The 12,368-nt window shown below is 35.8% G+C and overlaps 1 protein-coding gene across 2 annotated transcripts in view; it reads left to right on the top strand.

The window, feature by feature from the left end:
• AGMO (alkylglycerol monooxygenase) overlaps window positions 1-12,368 on the top strand; it is a 331,856-nt gene that overhangs the window by 150,905 nt on the left and 168,583 nt on the right. For both annotated transcript variants that reach the window (XM_035020664.1, XM_035020665.1), the window contains exons 6-8: window positions 8,666-8,732; window positions 11,192-11,257; window positions 11,349-11,428. In XM_035020664.1, coding sequence (XP_034876555.1) covers window positions 8,666-8,732; window positions 11,192-11,257; window positions 11,349-11,428 — 213 coding nt within the window. The remainder of the gene's footprint in view (window positions 1-8,665; window positions 8,733-11,191; window positions 11,258-11,348; window positions 11,429-12,368) is intronic.

Genomic DNA, 12,368 nt, shown 5'->3' with positions numbered 1-12,368 from the left:
TTCCTCCAGATTGTTTTATTTCCAAACTATAAATATTGTTTTTTCACTCCTCAGTGTGGAAATTCAGTTACCTCCATATTACATGCTTACTGAAGTAGAAAGCTGCCTAATCAGATAGGAAAACATTTGGCTGTGAATAAATCAGCATTTGTCGAGGATTTCAAAGTGTGAAACTAGGCAGACAAGCACACATCCTAAGAGCTCTGCTTTCTCTTGCTTCCCTGTAGAGAAATCAGAGGTTAATATGGCCGCCACAGCCATCTGTCTAAATACTTGAGTGTGTTGTCTTGAATTAACATAGCAGAACTAGTGGGGGAGGTAATTAAGATTTTATTTTTACATTTCATCACCAGATGCTCTACAATATAAATTTATCCATAAATGTTCAGATTGATTAAGTTTTTAACAAGAAGAATAATGAGTATTTAAAAATCAACTAATTCAGGACAAGAAGTAAAATTATTTTAATATGTTAACTTGTAGTGTTCATGGAATTTATTCTTTTCCTCAAACTTTAAATGAGGAATTGCTGTAGAATTTATTGATAGTAAAAAACGTATTCTTATATATTTTCAAACAATAACAACTGACATCGTCATTCATTGTAACTTTAAGAATAAGTTAAATTATCTGCAACTAAATTGTAAATCCCTTTCCACTTTGTGATCTCTCAAAAGATCTTAACATAGGACTTTTCATAAAATAAACACTCAATAAATACCTCTTAAATAAATGGACCTCGCATAGTGACTGTTGAAGAAGCTTATGAACAAAAGAAAACTCTCTACAGTGTTCTCCAGGAGCCTCAGTGGGATTTTTTGCAAAGCTGCACTCTAGGGGTCTAGATAAAAGCATATATTTTTACTAAAGGTAATTTTTAGCTTTTGACCTAGAAAAGAACTCAATTTTCTTCTTATTAGGTTATTCTATGCCAATTATAAATTCAACTGGATTCTAAGTACAAATATCTGTACTGTGCAATGGTACCAGAAAAGGAAAAAAAAAAAAAATGAATGCATTTCTCTTCTCATCTTTCTCAAGAGTACACAAAATTTTTGAAAAAGAAAACTTTTTATAAAACCTTTTTTTCTGAAGTAGTTCTAACTTTCCGTTGAAGAGTCCACTGGACTGTAAATAAGCTTCCTGCAGGAAGTGCCTGTGTATCAGTTCATTTCTTTTTACCTCTAAAACCTAGTTAAGTCCAGAGAAATTCAATAAGTCTTTGCCCAGAATGAATGGACTGGCTGACAAGGGACTACTTGGTGGGCTTGTTATGCAACTATCTTTTAGTAAGAAACTTCGATAAAAATTTATAAATACAGATTTTAATGATCTGAAAACTTCCAATGCTAATAGAAAACCCATATTGGTAATTTGGTAGTTAAAATAGTTGATTGGCATTCAAATACATATTTAGTATATATGATAAATATATTTAATAAGGATAAATTTATGTGTATACATTGATATATTTGTCCTCCAGATTTTCTATGAGTAAATACAGCTATAACACTAGAATATATAATTGAAAGGTCATGGAAATATTTATAACCACTTACTTTTAAAAAGATGTGCATAATCCTATAGTTATTGTAAAGCTCTTTCCAAATAAAAGATTTTTCAAATTTTTTATTTATAAGTGTACATGCAGTCATGCTTAGTTGATGGATAGATAGATAGTTAAAAGAAGGAAAGAAAAAGAAAGAAAAGAGGGAAGGAAGGAAGGTAAGTTACAACAAAATAAACAACTGATCATGGTATAATTATTAGTTCATTTAATTTTAGTTTGGGTTTGTATTGAATCTTGTGACTAATCTACCTGAAAAGTTTGCCATTTTCAGACCGTATGTCAAGCCTATCATTCTTAGTTAAATATAACATGACAGTGGTTTGTCTATCAGATGATAAATGTATTAAGAACTGGCTTAGTATTTCTCTTAAATACTGGCTGCAGTGAAACATGGAGGCCCACAGTGGTATGGGTCCCTGGAACATTAATCATGCATGATGCTATAAAGAAGTCTTGACTAGTTAGAGTTAATGGTGTCCCTATAACCTATGCTCATCTGAATGCAGGCATTTTCCTACTATGGAGATTTCATTTCACTTCACCCCCAGCCCAGTCACTCCTTAACATCTATCATATTGTAGGCACATTCATTGTTAATGAGTATTCTGTAAAACACATGCTTCTTAGGACATATTTTCCCTATTATGATTTTTTCCCTCTCAGACAGGAAGCATGAATATTTGTAAGCATGTCTTATTTGGAAAGAAATTTATAATTAACTATAGACTCATGCTTTCTTTCTGAAAAGTAAGTGGTTACAAATATTCCTATAGCCTTTCGGTAATATATTCCAGTATTTTTAGTACCCATTTGCAGGTAGAAAAACTGAAGGGTGGAAATATAATGTGACATTCCCAGACAGAAGAATAGAATTGAGAGGTTTTGTTTTAAAATGGATTTAGAAAGTCTCTTCAACATCAATAGTCAGAGTGAGGTGAGAAGAGGCAATTTTCCAAGCAATTCATAAAAACAAAATTATTTTTTTTTAATTAACTGAATTCGTTGAAAGCAAGCCTGCCCCTCCAACTTGTACATTAGTTAATCATTTCTGCACTCTTAAGTGAACTACGAAAACCTAAACAGTCAATATTTCCCAATTAGAAGAATCAGTGAAAATAACTAAGAAATGTATAGAATAGAATATGTTAATTTTATAAGAAATAATTTCAGACAGTACATTAATTTAGAACATTTATTTTGATGCTTTACAGAGTTCAATTCTAAGTGATTTTTCAATTTCAATTGGAAAGACCTACAGAGGTGTGTTTTTCAGGTGATGTAGGGTAATCAGAAAACTCCTGAGAGCTACACTGTGGAAGGAATTAATTGCAACCAATTTGTAGTGGACACTTAATTATTTGATTTACCACATGTACTTACTTTATCAATTTCTAGGGCGAAATTATTCCTGCCCGGTAACCTAGATACAATGGAAGTTTCACTAACCTTTAAGCCTCTAAGTCATTCAACTCATTCAAAATGCGACTGCAGGGCAAGGGGGGAGAAGGGTTATAAGAACTCTCAAAAGACATTTCAGAATCATTTGGTGATACGGAAACTGTATTTTGTATCTCTGGCTCCTTTTAACTGAAACTGAAGCCCTCACAAACCTATACTGAGAGAACATAAAAAATAGTTCAAAGGGCGCCTGGGTGGCTCAGTTGGTTAAGCGACTGCCTTCGGCTCAGGTCATGATCCTGGAGTCCCTGGATCGAGTCCCACATCGGGCTCCCTGCTCAGCGGGGAGTCTGCTTCTCCCTCTGACCCTCCCCCCTCTCATGTACTCTCTCTCTCATTCTCTCTCTCTCAAATAAATAAATAAAATCTTTAAAAAAAAAATAGTTCAAAAAATTCACCTGCCAAAGATCACCAGAATTCAACTATCCCATTATCTGGACCCTGTGATTTTCTCTTTTTCTGTTTTTTTGTCTGTCTGTCTGTTTGTTGTTAATGGTTTCTGGCCCCTTCATTTTAGTTATTTATCTTAATTTTCCAATCACTAGATCACAGATCATGTTTGGATTTGCTCTCTGGACTTTAAAGGCTGAGGGCACTCCAGACTCATGTTTTGCCTCTAGCCTTGGGAATGACCACTAGGTTCATTCCCTAATGTACCCCTCCCTCCAATTTCCAAACTAGAAGACAGGAATTTTGCAATGCTTCCCTCTGGGACTGCAAAAAGATTAAAGCACAGCAAGACACGTATCCTCATGAAGCAGAGGGCATTATCAATGTTGGGTTACTGTCCTGTACATTGTGGGATGTTTAGCAGCGCTAAAACCCACTTCTCATTAAATTACAGTAGCACTTCCTCCAGTGTGACAGCCAAAAGTATCTCCAGACATTGCCAAAAGTCCCCTGGGAGCACAGTCATCTCCATTTGAGAACCACTACTGTAAAGCCAGAAGGGTGGGGAGGGCCATGAGGTGGATTTAATCTGCTCAATATACTCTTGTTGGGCAGTCACGATATGCAAGTCAATGTTGCATGTACTGCGAGAACCTTGAAGGGGAGTAAGGTAACTTTCAACATTGTATAGGAAGTGAATACAAATAACTAGAAACCAGAACAGCATGACATAAAAATTAGTGATGTCTCAATACATATTCAGAAAAAGGCAAACAAAATTCTCATTAGAAAAATAAAGAAGAGTGTTTCAAAATTTAGGTAGGACTTGAAGGAACAGCAGGATTCCAACAGATCGAGATGGGAGGTTAAGGTCTTTGAGGCCGAAGAAAGAGGACATTGGAAATTCATCTTGAGGAAGAGATTGAACAGCTTTGAATTCGACATGTTTTGGGTTTCATTTAGTTCATTATGAGGAGCCTTTCATTTGAGTTCACTTTATTTTTGATGAGGACAATGACATGATGAGAAGAAGATAACGGTGTCTTATGGGCCCTGTTCTCTTACTTTTATATTTAACTGTTTTCCCCACCCTTGCCATAAACTGTGGGGAGAGAAATGAGTTTGTGACCAATACAGCAAAAGATCCAGAGCACTTCTGCTGGATAAAATTTAATCAATAGAATGGATGAAGCTTATTATCATACAATTGTTATTTTCATAATAATTTATTATTATACATATAAAAACAGCTCAAGAAATGATCCTTTTGGAAAACAATGATTTCAAGAAATAGACAGAAAAAATGTTTATATTAGTTTCTGAAGTTTCACTGAGAAATTAGCATCCAAAATTTAATAGTATGGAAACTGAAAACACAATATAAATAAGAAGGGCAAAGAAATAATCTAAAGACCTTTGTTTGGAACACTGGTTCTTAACCTCTGAGGACTCATCTACTCCTTTGAGTATATGATGAAAACAATAGTTTCCTCCCAGAAAAATACCCATCGGTACATATTCATAAAATTTGGTATAACACTTAAGGGTGTTCTTGACTTTCTGAAGCCCATTCATGGCCTTTCTAGGCATCCATGTTCTCAGGTTCTAAAACCTTGACAGAAAATGACAGCTTACAAAATAGAGCTTTGCTTTGGGGACCTAAGAAACACTAGAAGTACCTAAAATCCCATGAGGGGGCAGTTTAGAATCTGAAGTGTCTAGGTTCTTTATAAATACTTGGATTTCTTTTGACTGGAATGCAGTAAAAAAGCATTTAGTTATTGTCCATGAAACTTCTAAAAGTTTAAATTACTTTTATTTGATGGAAATATTTCTGCATCTCTTAGAAGAAATATAATAGAAAAACAGAAAGAATCTTGAGTTGAAATCAAGAAGACTCTAGGGCTTCTTCCAAGCTGTTTGAACTTGCACTAATAATTTAACTTCTCTGAGCTATGGTTTTTATGCTTTTTAAAAAATAACAGAGTATGGGGCCATATGATTTTTAAGTCCTCTATAGGTTATAAAATTCCATCATTTAAATTAACTCATCTAAATCTTAAAAAATAAGACAGAAAAAATAACTTTCTAAAAATGAGAATAGCTGCAGTAATTTCCACAGTAACATATTTTCAGGAAGTTATTCAAAGCTAGATGTGGTTGAATTGCTAAATGACTGAATTTGCAAAAGTGGGCGATAATTAAGTCATTATGCTCAACCTGTATTAATTATTGATGACTTCTCTATGATTTTGAGGTAGAAGAGTTTTCTCCAAAAGAGGTTCTGACTGGGCTGTCTGAATGATGAATCATCTCCCACACCGAGGTGGTCTTCCTCAGCTCCAAGGTCCTCATAGGCACTACCAGGAAATTGACTGTGGTTGCCTGTGTTGTACTTGGCTTTTAACTTTAAAAAAAAAAGGGGGGGAACTTTCAATATTGATATCACCATGCTTTAGCCTGTAGGAGCAAAAGATTTTCTTTGAGGAAAAGTGGTTGACATTAAAAAATAATAATAATAATGCACTCAGCCAAGGCTCCAATCATCTGAATGCACTCATTTTGATTCATTTGTGTGGCTTTAAATCCGGCTGCACACATGCCAGGACCAAGGATCAGAAATGCATCTGGGTAACAGAAGCTGGTCAGTGTAGTCTCCTCCACCCCCTTTTGTTGTCTGTTTTTGTAACATATGCTAGGCACCAACGAGACAAACAAGGATAAAATGGTTTTCTCCTTTTCCATCTGGTTCTCTGCCAGAGATACAAAGCCCGGACAGAGCATCAGATTTCAATGTTCTGACTGCTGAGAAACCCCACTTTCTTGTTCTCTATCCATCACCATTCTTCTTCTTAACAAATATTTTTCCACCAAGTACAGAGCAATGGAGTCCAGTAAAATACAGGGCTATTTCTACTTACTCCCATCCCAATCCCTGGTCATTAGTACTTCTATTTGTGGGATAATACCTTTTGTGGCTTATTTGATAGGAATGTAGTCTGATGTAAGTGCTACATATTCACAGTATTTTGAACTCCTAAATTAAAAAAATTACAGATAGTTCTTTGGGTATAAATGGAATTCTGTTCTATGAGTTAACCAAAAAGTCTATTGTTTGGAGCTCATAGTATATTTCTCATGGAAATAATTTTAAAATGGTGATAAAACTCCAAGATAGAAGGGGGGTGGGGAAGGAGGCAAAGAAGAATGAAGGGAGGGAGGGAGGGAGGCTAAATCAATATAGGACACAAAATATTACACATCCTTTGCATGCAACATTTCTGTCTGTTCCATAACGGAAACTGAAAATCCCTCAGAAGCTTGGCAGCAGTATGGAAGGCAAGGACTGCTTCTTTCAAGTGTGCAAACAGTGGGTTCAATAAGGAGATGGTTGGTGGCACCTGCCCTCTGGAGAGCTGCAGACCGCCATGTGGCAACATTGCTGCAGCTTCTACCTCAAGAGGGTACAGGACCCCACAAGCTGGGGAGAGTGTGACTACTGCAGCTGTTCAGATTTGCAGAGCAATTTTTAACTGGGTGTTTTAACGTCTGTCAGAGATTGCCAAAACATGATTAAACCCTGCTATATAAAGAGTTGCAATCTAGAAATTTGTTTGGGACTTTAGAGATCTATTCGTATTTTTCAACTGGCTAACTGGGCATTATTGTGTATTACTAAGAGTAGTAGTTCCTTTTACGTAAAATTTTATCTTAAAATTTTTCAAACATTCAGAAAAGTAGACAAAATAATAGAATACATTTATGTATATTCATCATTTCAATTAAAAAATCATTATGATTTTGATTCATTTTCACTAGTTATCCTTTTTTTTCTTAATGCATTGCCACGTATCTTTTAGCAAAACATAGATCTCATGTCATGTATACTTCAGTTATACAACCCTAAACAATTACATCTTCCTACATGATGACAATCCCAACATAATTTTTAATAAAAACAGCATTTTTTATCATGCAATAACCCTGTATATAATCATTGTCTTAACCCTCATTGACTATAAAATGTCTATTTTGTTTGGTTTGTTCAAACCAGTATTCAAAACAAGATCACTCCATTTGGCTGTTTTGTAACTTAAATATCTTTTTATCTTGAGCAGTCCTGTCTCTTTATTTTTTCCCCATACCACTGACCTGTTGCCAATTCATGTCGGAGTCATGATTGTCGGGGGATGTTTTTTCTCCTAAAGCATCATTTAACTTACTCCTTTATTCCTCATATATCCTCAAATGGAAATTAGCTCTAGAGGTGAATAGTTTCTTAAAATATAACAGTGATTGATTTTGTCATTAGTGGGCTCTAACAAATACATTTAGATCATAATTAAAGTAAACATTTTTAATTGTGCCTCTAAAATGGACTCAAAGATGGTGCATCTACAGGTAAAAGACCATTCAGGATTATATTCGAATAAGCAGAATCACCCTAATGCAGTAGGTAACAGCTGTTGCTACATGGCTGAGTATTGGGTGAAACCAACCCTCACCTAACCAGAAGGCAAATGCAATACTATGTTTTCCCTTCCCTAGTTATGTGCTAGTTACCATAAATCAACCAAGACACAGCTGAAAGGTGAAGAACATGAAATGACATGAGACCTGAGTGTGCCTTGACGGTGGTAGGATATAAATACTGTACTGTCTGTAATACTCAGAATATTATTATGTAGATATTTTTTAACATTTCCATTTTAAACATGAGGAAACTGAATTATAAAAAGCTTAAATTGTTTTCCTAAGATCACATAGTAATAAATGGAGGTTCCAGGAACTGAATTTCGGCAGCCTAACTCTTAACCTGTCTACTACTTTACTGCCTCTCAGTATAGTTAAAAACTTACTGTTATTTATTTATTTATTTGAGAGAAAGATTGCACATACACAATGGGTGGGAGAGGGAGGGGGAAGGACAGAGGGAGAGAGAGAGAATCTTAAGCAGGCTCCACACCCAGTGTGAGCCCAATGCTGGGCTCGATCTCACAACCCTGAGGTCACGACATGAGCCAAAATCAAGAGTTCGACACCTAACTGACGGAGGCACCCAGGTGCCCCATAGCTTATTGTTATTTTTATATGAATACCAGGAAGTAGAGAAACTTCTTCCAACTCTGAGGCCAACCTTGAAACTTGAAATATCTCTTAATCCATGTGGGCTTTTAATGTGAATATATATACACATTTATTGATACCTATGTGTATAAATATAAATATTGCTTTTGTTTTAAACAGGTCATCAATAATCTTGGTCCTTTGGAACTGATTATTAATACTCCTAGCCATCATAGGGTTCATCACGGTAAGGAAATTTGATCTTTTTTTCCTGCTTCATTACTCTGGAAACAGTATTATTTTGTATCTTCATCACAATTACTCAGCATAGTCACCATTCACTGTATAAATAGGTATCATTTCTTCCACTGCACCTGGACAAGCCTCATTTCCAAAGCAAAGATTGGAGGAAAAAAAAAAAAAAACCACCTTTCTTGGATTTTTCCTTTTTGCCTAGATCTCCTTAGTTGTAATGGAAAACAAGTTAACCACCTGAAGGGATGCACACTTTCTACATTGAAGGAGTCAGTTGAAGGTCACTTCCTGACCCAGTGCTGAGGGTCATTCCTATACACAGCCAGAAAGCCTCTGGTCTTGAAAATTGTCGGGATTTCAGGAAAGCCTAATAAACAGCAGTTCACTTTCTTGCCTAAATTCTGTGAACTGCATTAGCCTGACAAAGAAAATATCTCATGTGGCTAGTGCCTAAGGTTTAAAGACAGCATAAGACTTCACAAAAATGTTTACATGTGTGCGCCAAAAGACCTGTACAAGAATGTGCATAGCAGCATTATTTGTAATAGAAAAAAACAGAGATGAAATTCAAATGTTCATCACAGTGAACAGAGAAATTGTAGACTATGCCTGTAATGGGGAATTTTATAGCAATAAAAATGTCCAAACTATTGCAACTTGGGATGGCCTGAATAAATCTCACAAACACAATGTTGAGAGAAGGAAGACAGTAATAAAATAGTAAATATTGTTGTACTTCTTTTACAAATTTCCAGGCATCATAGGCAGCACTGGGAGACTGCAGGCCTGCCTTCCCAATCTGCAGGTCCCTTTCCTCCTGGCAGGGAGCAGATGGAAACATAAGCCGCACCCTTCCCCGCCAAGGAACAGGAGAGGGCAGAGTCAGGCTGCAGATGCTCAGTTTCCTCTTCCAAACTCCATAGGCATTTCCTGGAGCACCTAAGTGGCTCAGTTGGTTAAGCATCTGACTCTTGGTTTTGGCTCAGGTCATGATCTCAGGGTTATGAGATGAGCTCCATGATGGGCTCCTCACTGGGCATGGGGCCTGCTTAAGATTCTCTTTTTCCCTCTCCCCCTCCCTGCCCCTGCTCATGCTCTCTCTCTCTCCCCGTCTCTAAAAAAAAAAAAAAAAAAAGAATCCAAGCTCCATAGGCATTCCTCAACCCCAAGGGGATTGGTAGTGAGGGGCTGGAAAGGCCAAGGGTTATAGACTGTTCCTTCACATAAAAGGAAACGTAAGGAGTGGAGAAGAATAAGTTCACATTGAAGAAGAAATGGTTGCTAGTGTTCTCTGTTTGACTTCAGGGTACCTTCCCACTCATGTTGTTTTGTACCTGGGTTTCTCAGCCTCAGCATTGTTAATGTTCTAGGCCAAACAGTTCTTCATTTGGAGGTGGGAGGTTAGGGGTGGGACTACCCTGTCTATTACAGGATGTTGGTCTTTACATACTAGATGCAAATAATATCTGCCCCCAGTTGTGACTCCCAGCAGTCCTCAGACATTGCCACATGTCCGCTGAGAAGCAAAATGTTCTCCCCACCCGACAGAGAACCACGGCTTAGCCCACATATGGCAACGGGTTGTATGTCTGTGAGTGTAGCCGGCCCCACGCTGCTTTCGCACTGGGGAAGGTTGTCTCTTGTGTCTTCACTTTTAAACATATATTTACTTATATAGAAGCATGTAAAGAAATGACACATAAAGACAGTTGAGTTTGTTGGAGCAATGGCTTGGTAGGTTAATGTTCTTCTTCCTTTGATTTACACTCACGTGTGAATATAGTTGTAGCTATTCACGCAATTTTTTTTTATTATTAAAGAAACTGTGCCCAGCTATTTCCATTTAAATTATAATTTGAATACTTTGGAGCAGGAAAAATATATATGTTTTGTGTTAATAAAAATAATCAAGGGTAATTTAATTTTCACTTATGTCTTTTATGACTTAAAAAAAAAAAGTAAAGTCTCACTTTAAGTAGAAAATTTTATTCCTGGAAAAGATGCAGAGAAAAGACATAGAGATAACTCACTTCAAAAAAAAAAAGCAAATATACGTATATTATTTATCTTATTTCCTATTGCCTTTGTTTTGTGGGCCATTTAATTTTTAATTATTACTCTTTGATAGTCTTAAAGTAAAATTACTTAGATTTATCCCAGATTTCTAAAAAACTGGATAATTATGAGCAAAAACTTTTTTTTTAAATCTGGGATAATTCTAAATATATGTAGTTTTAAGGAATTCTTTGCTCTTTTTAGCAAAATTAACTCAAAAATAAATACAATAAAAACAGTTAACTAGCAAATAGCGTCAGTGAAAAGAGATTCCTAGGAAAATCATTTTGTTGCTAAGTCTTAATTTTGTGCATGGGTTCTAAAATACAATAAGATGTTTCAAAAGCATAACTTCATTTTTCAAAAAAGCCCTTTTTTAAATATTTTGTTTTATAGGCAGAAACCGTTATTGCATTGACAAAAATTATGCCGGTGTTCTTATTATATGGGATAGAATTTTTGGTAAGTAAAATGTATATGAATTTACAAATAGTAACTTAGTTCCTTAACTCACAGAAAGTCAAAGATCATATCCTTAATGTTTATCTTCCAGGGACATTTGAGGCAGAAAATGAGAAAGTTGTATATGGTCTAACACATCCCATTAATACATTTGAACCATTCAAGGTGCAGGTAATGTAACTGATTTTATTTTTTTCTGAATTGATTATATCCTTTCATAAATCTTATAGTGAAAAGAAAGATCAATTGTTGAAAGGCGAAAGTATATTACACTATCCTGAAAAGAAGGGGTTTTTTTTTTTTTTAACCATAAAAGAAGTTGAAAGTAACTCTGGCACTCCAACAAAATCTTGAATCAACTTGGGTAAAATGCATTTGAAAACAACTCATTAAAAGAACTCATTAAGAACTCTTAAATATATCTACTACCGAGAATTTTTAAAAAAATAGCTCTTTAGCAAACATATTTCTTTCTCAGCACAGACCTGAAATATATTCATGTATTCAGAAGGAGCAGTAGTAAATGCATAATTAAGGCTGATACCACAGTAAGAAAAATACTTGCTTCAAAGCTGCATGACTCTGGTTAGAAATTCAACATGAGGCCTTTGCCCTACTCTTCTTGGACCTAAATGTCAGGAGCTATTATGAGTTGGTTAGGTCTGTGCATTACCTCACCTGCTAAGACTTGTTGCACTGGACCAGTTTTCTGTTAGACATGTGGTATTGGTTGTTCACTGATCTCAATGGCTGGCACTAGAGAAATGAGGAATGTCTGTGAAGCTCTGATCCATCAGCAACAGACCACCACAAACACTCCTGGGGTTAGGAACTAGTAAATGAGAAAAAGATAAGAATGCTTGAAAAAAAACCAAAAAGGTCAGTCAGCGACAGCTCTGAACAGGGGACCAGGTTTGCAGCATTCAGTAAGGGAAGAAATTACAGGTTCATGTGGGGTCTGCTTTTTGAACCTCTTTCTTGAAAGTTTTTAAGAAATTTAAAAGAACAAAATAAAGTGACATTTATTGAACTTTTACCATGAGCAGGGTATTGCTAACCGCTCCGCACAAATGTTTAAGGTAGCCCTTACTAAAACCTTATGAGACAGTCA

The sequence above is a fragment of the Mirounga leonina genome, unplaced genomic scaffold (genome assembly GCF_011800145.1).
Source record: "Mirounga leonina isolate KUSES-001 unplaced genomic scaffold, KU_Mleo_1.0 Mir_174, whole genome shotgun sequence".
In the NCBI taxonomy this organism is placed as follows: Eukaryota; Metazoa; Chordata; class Mammalia; order Carnivora; family Phocidae; genus Mirounga; species Mirounga leonina.
The sequence above is the reverse complement of the archived record's forward strand: the minus strand, read 5'-3'. Positions and strand labels throughout refer to the sequence as shown.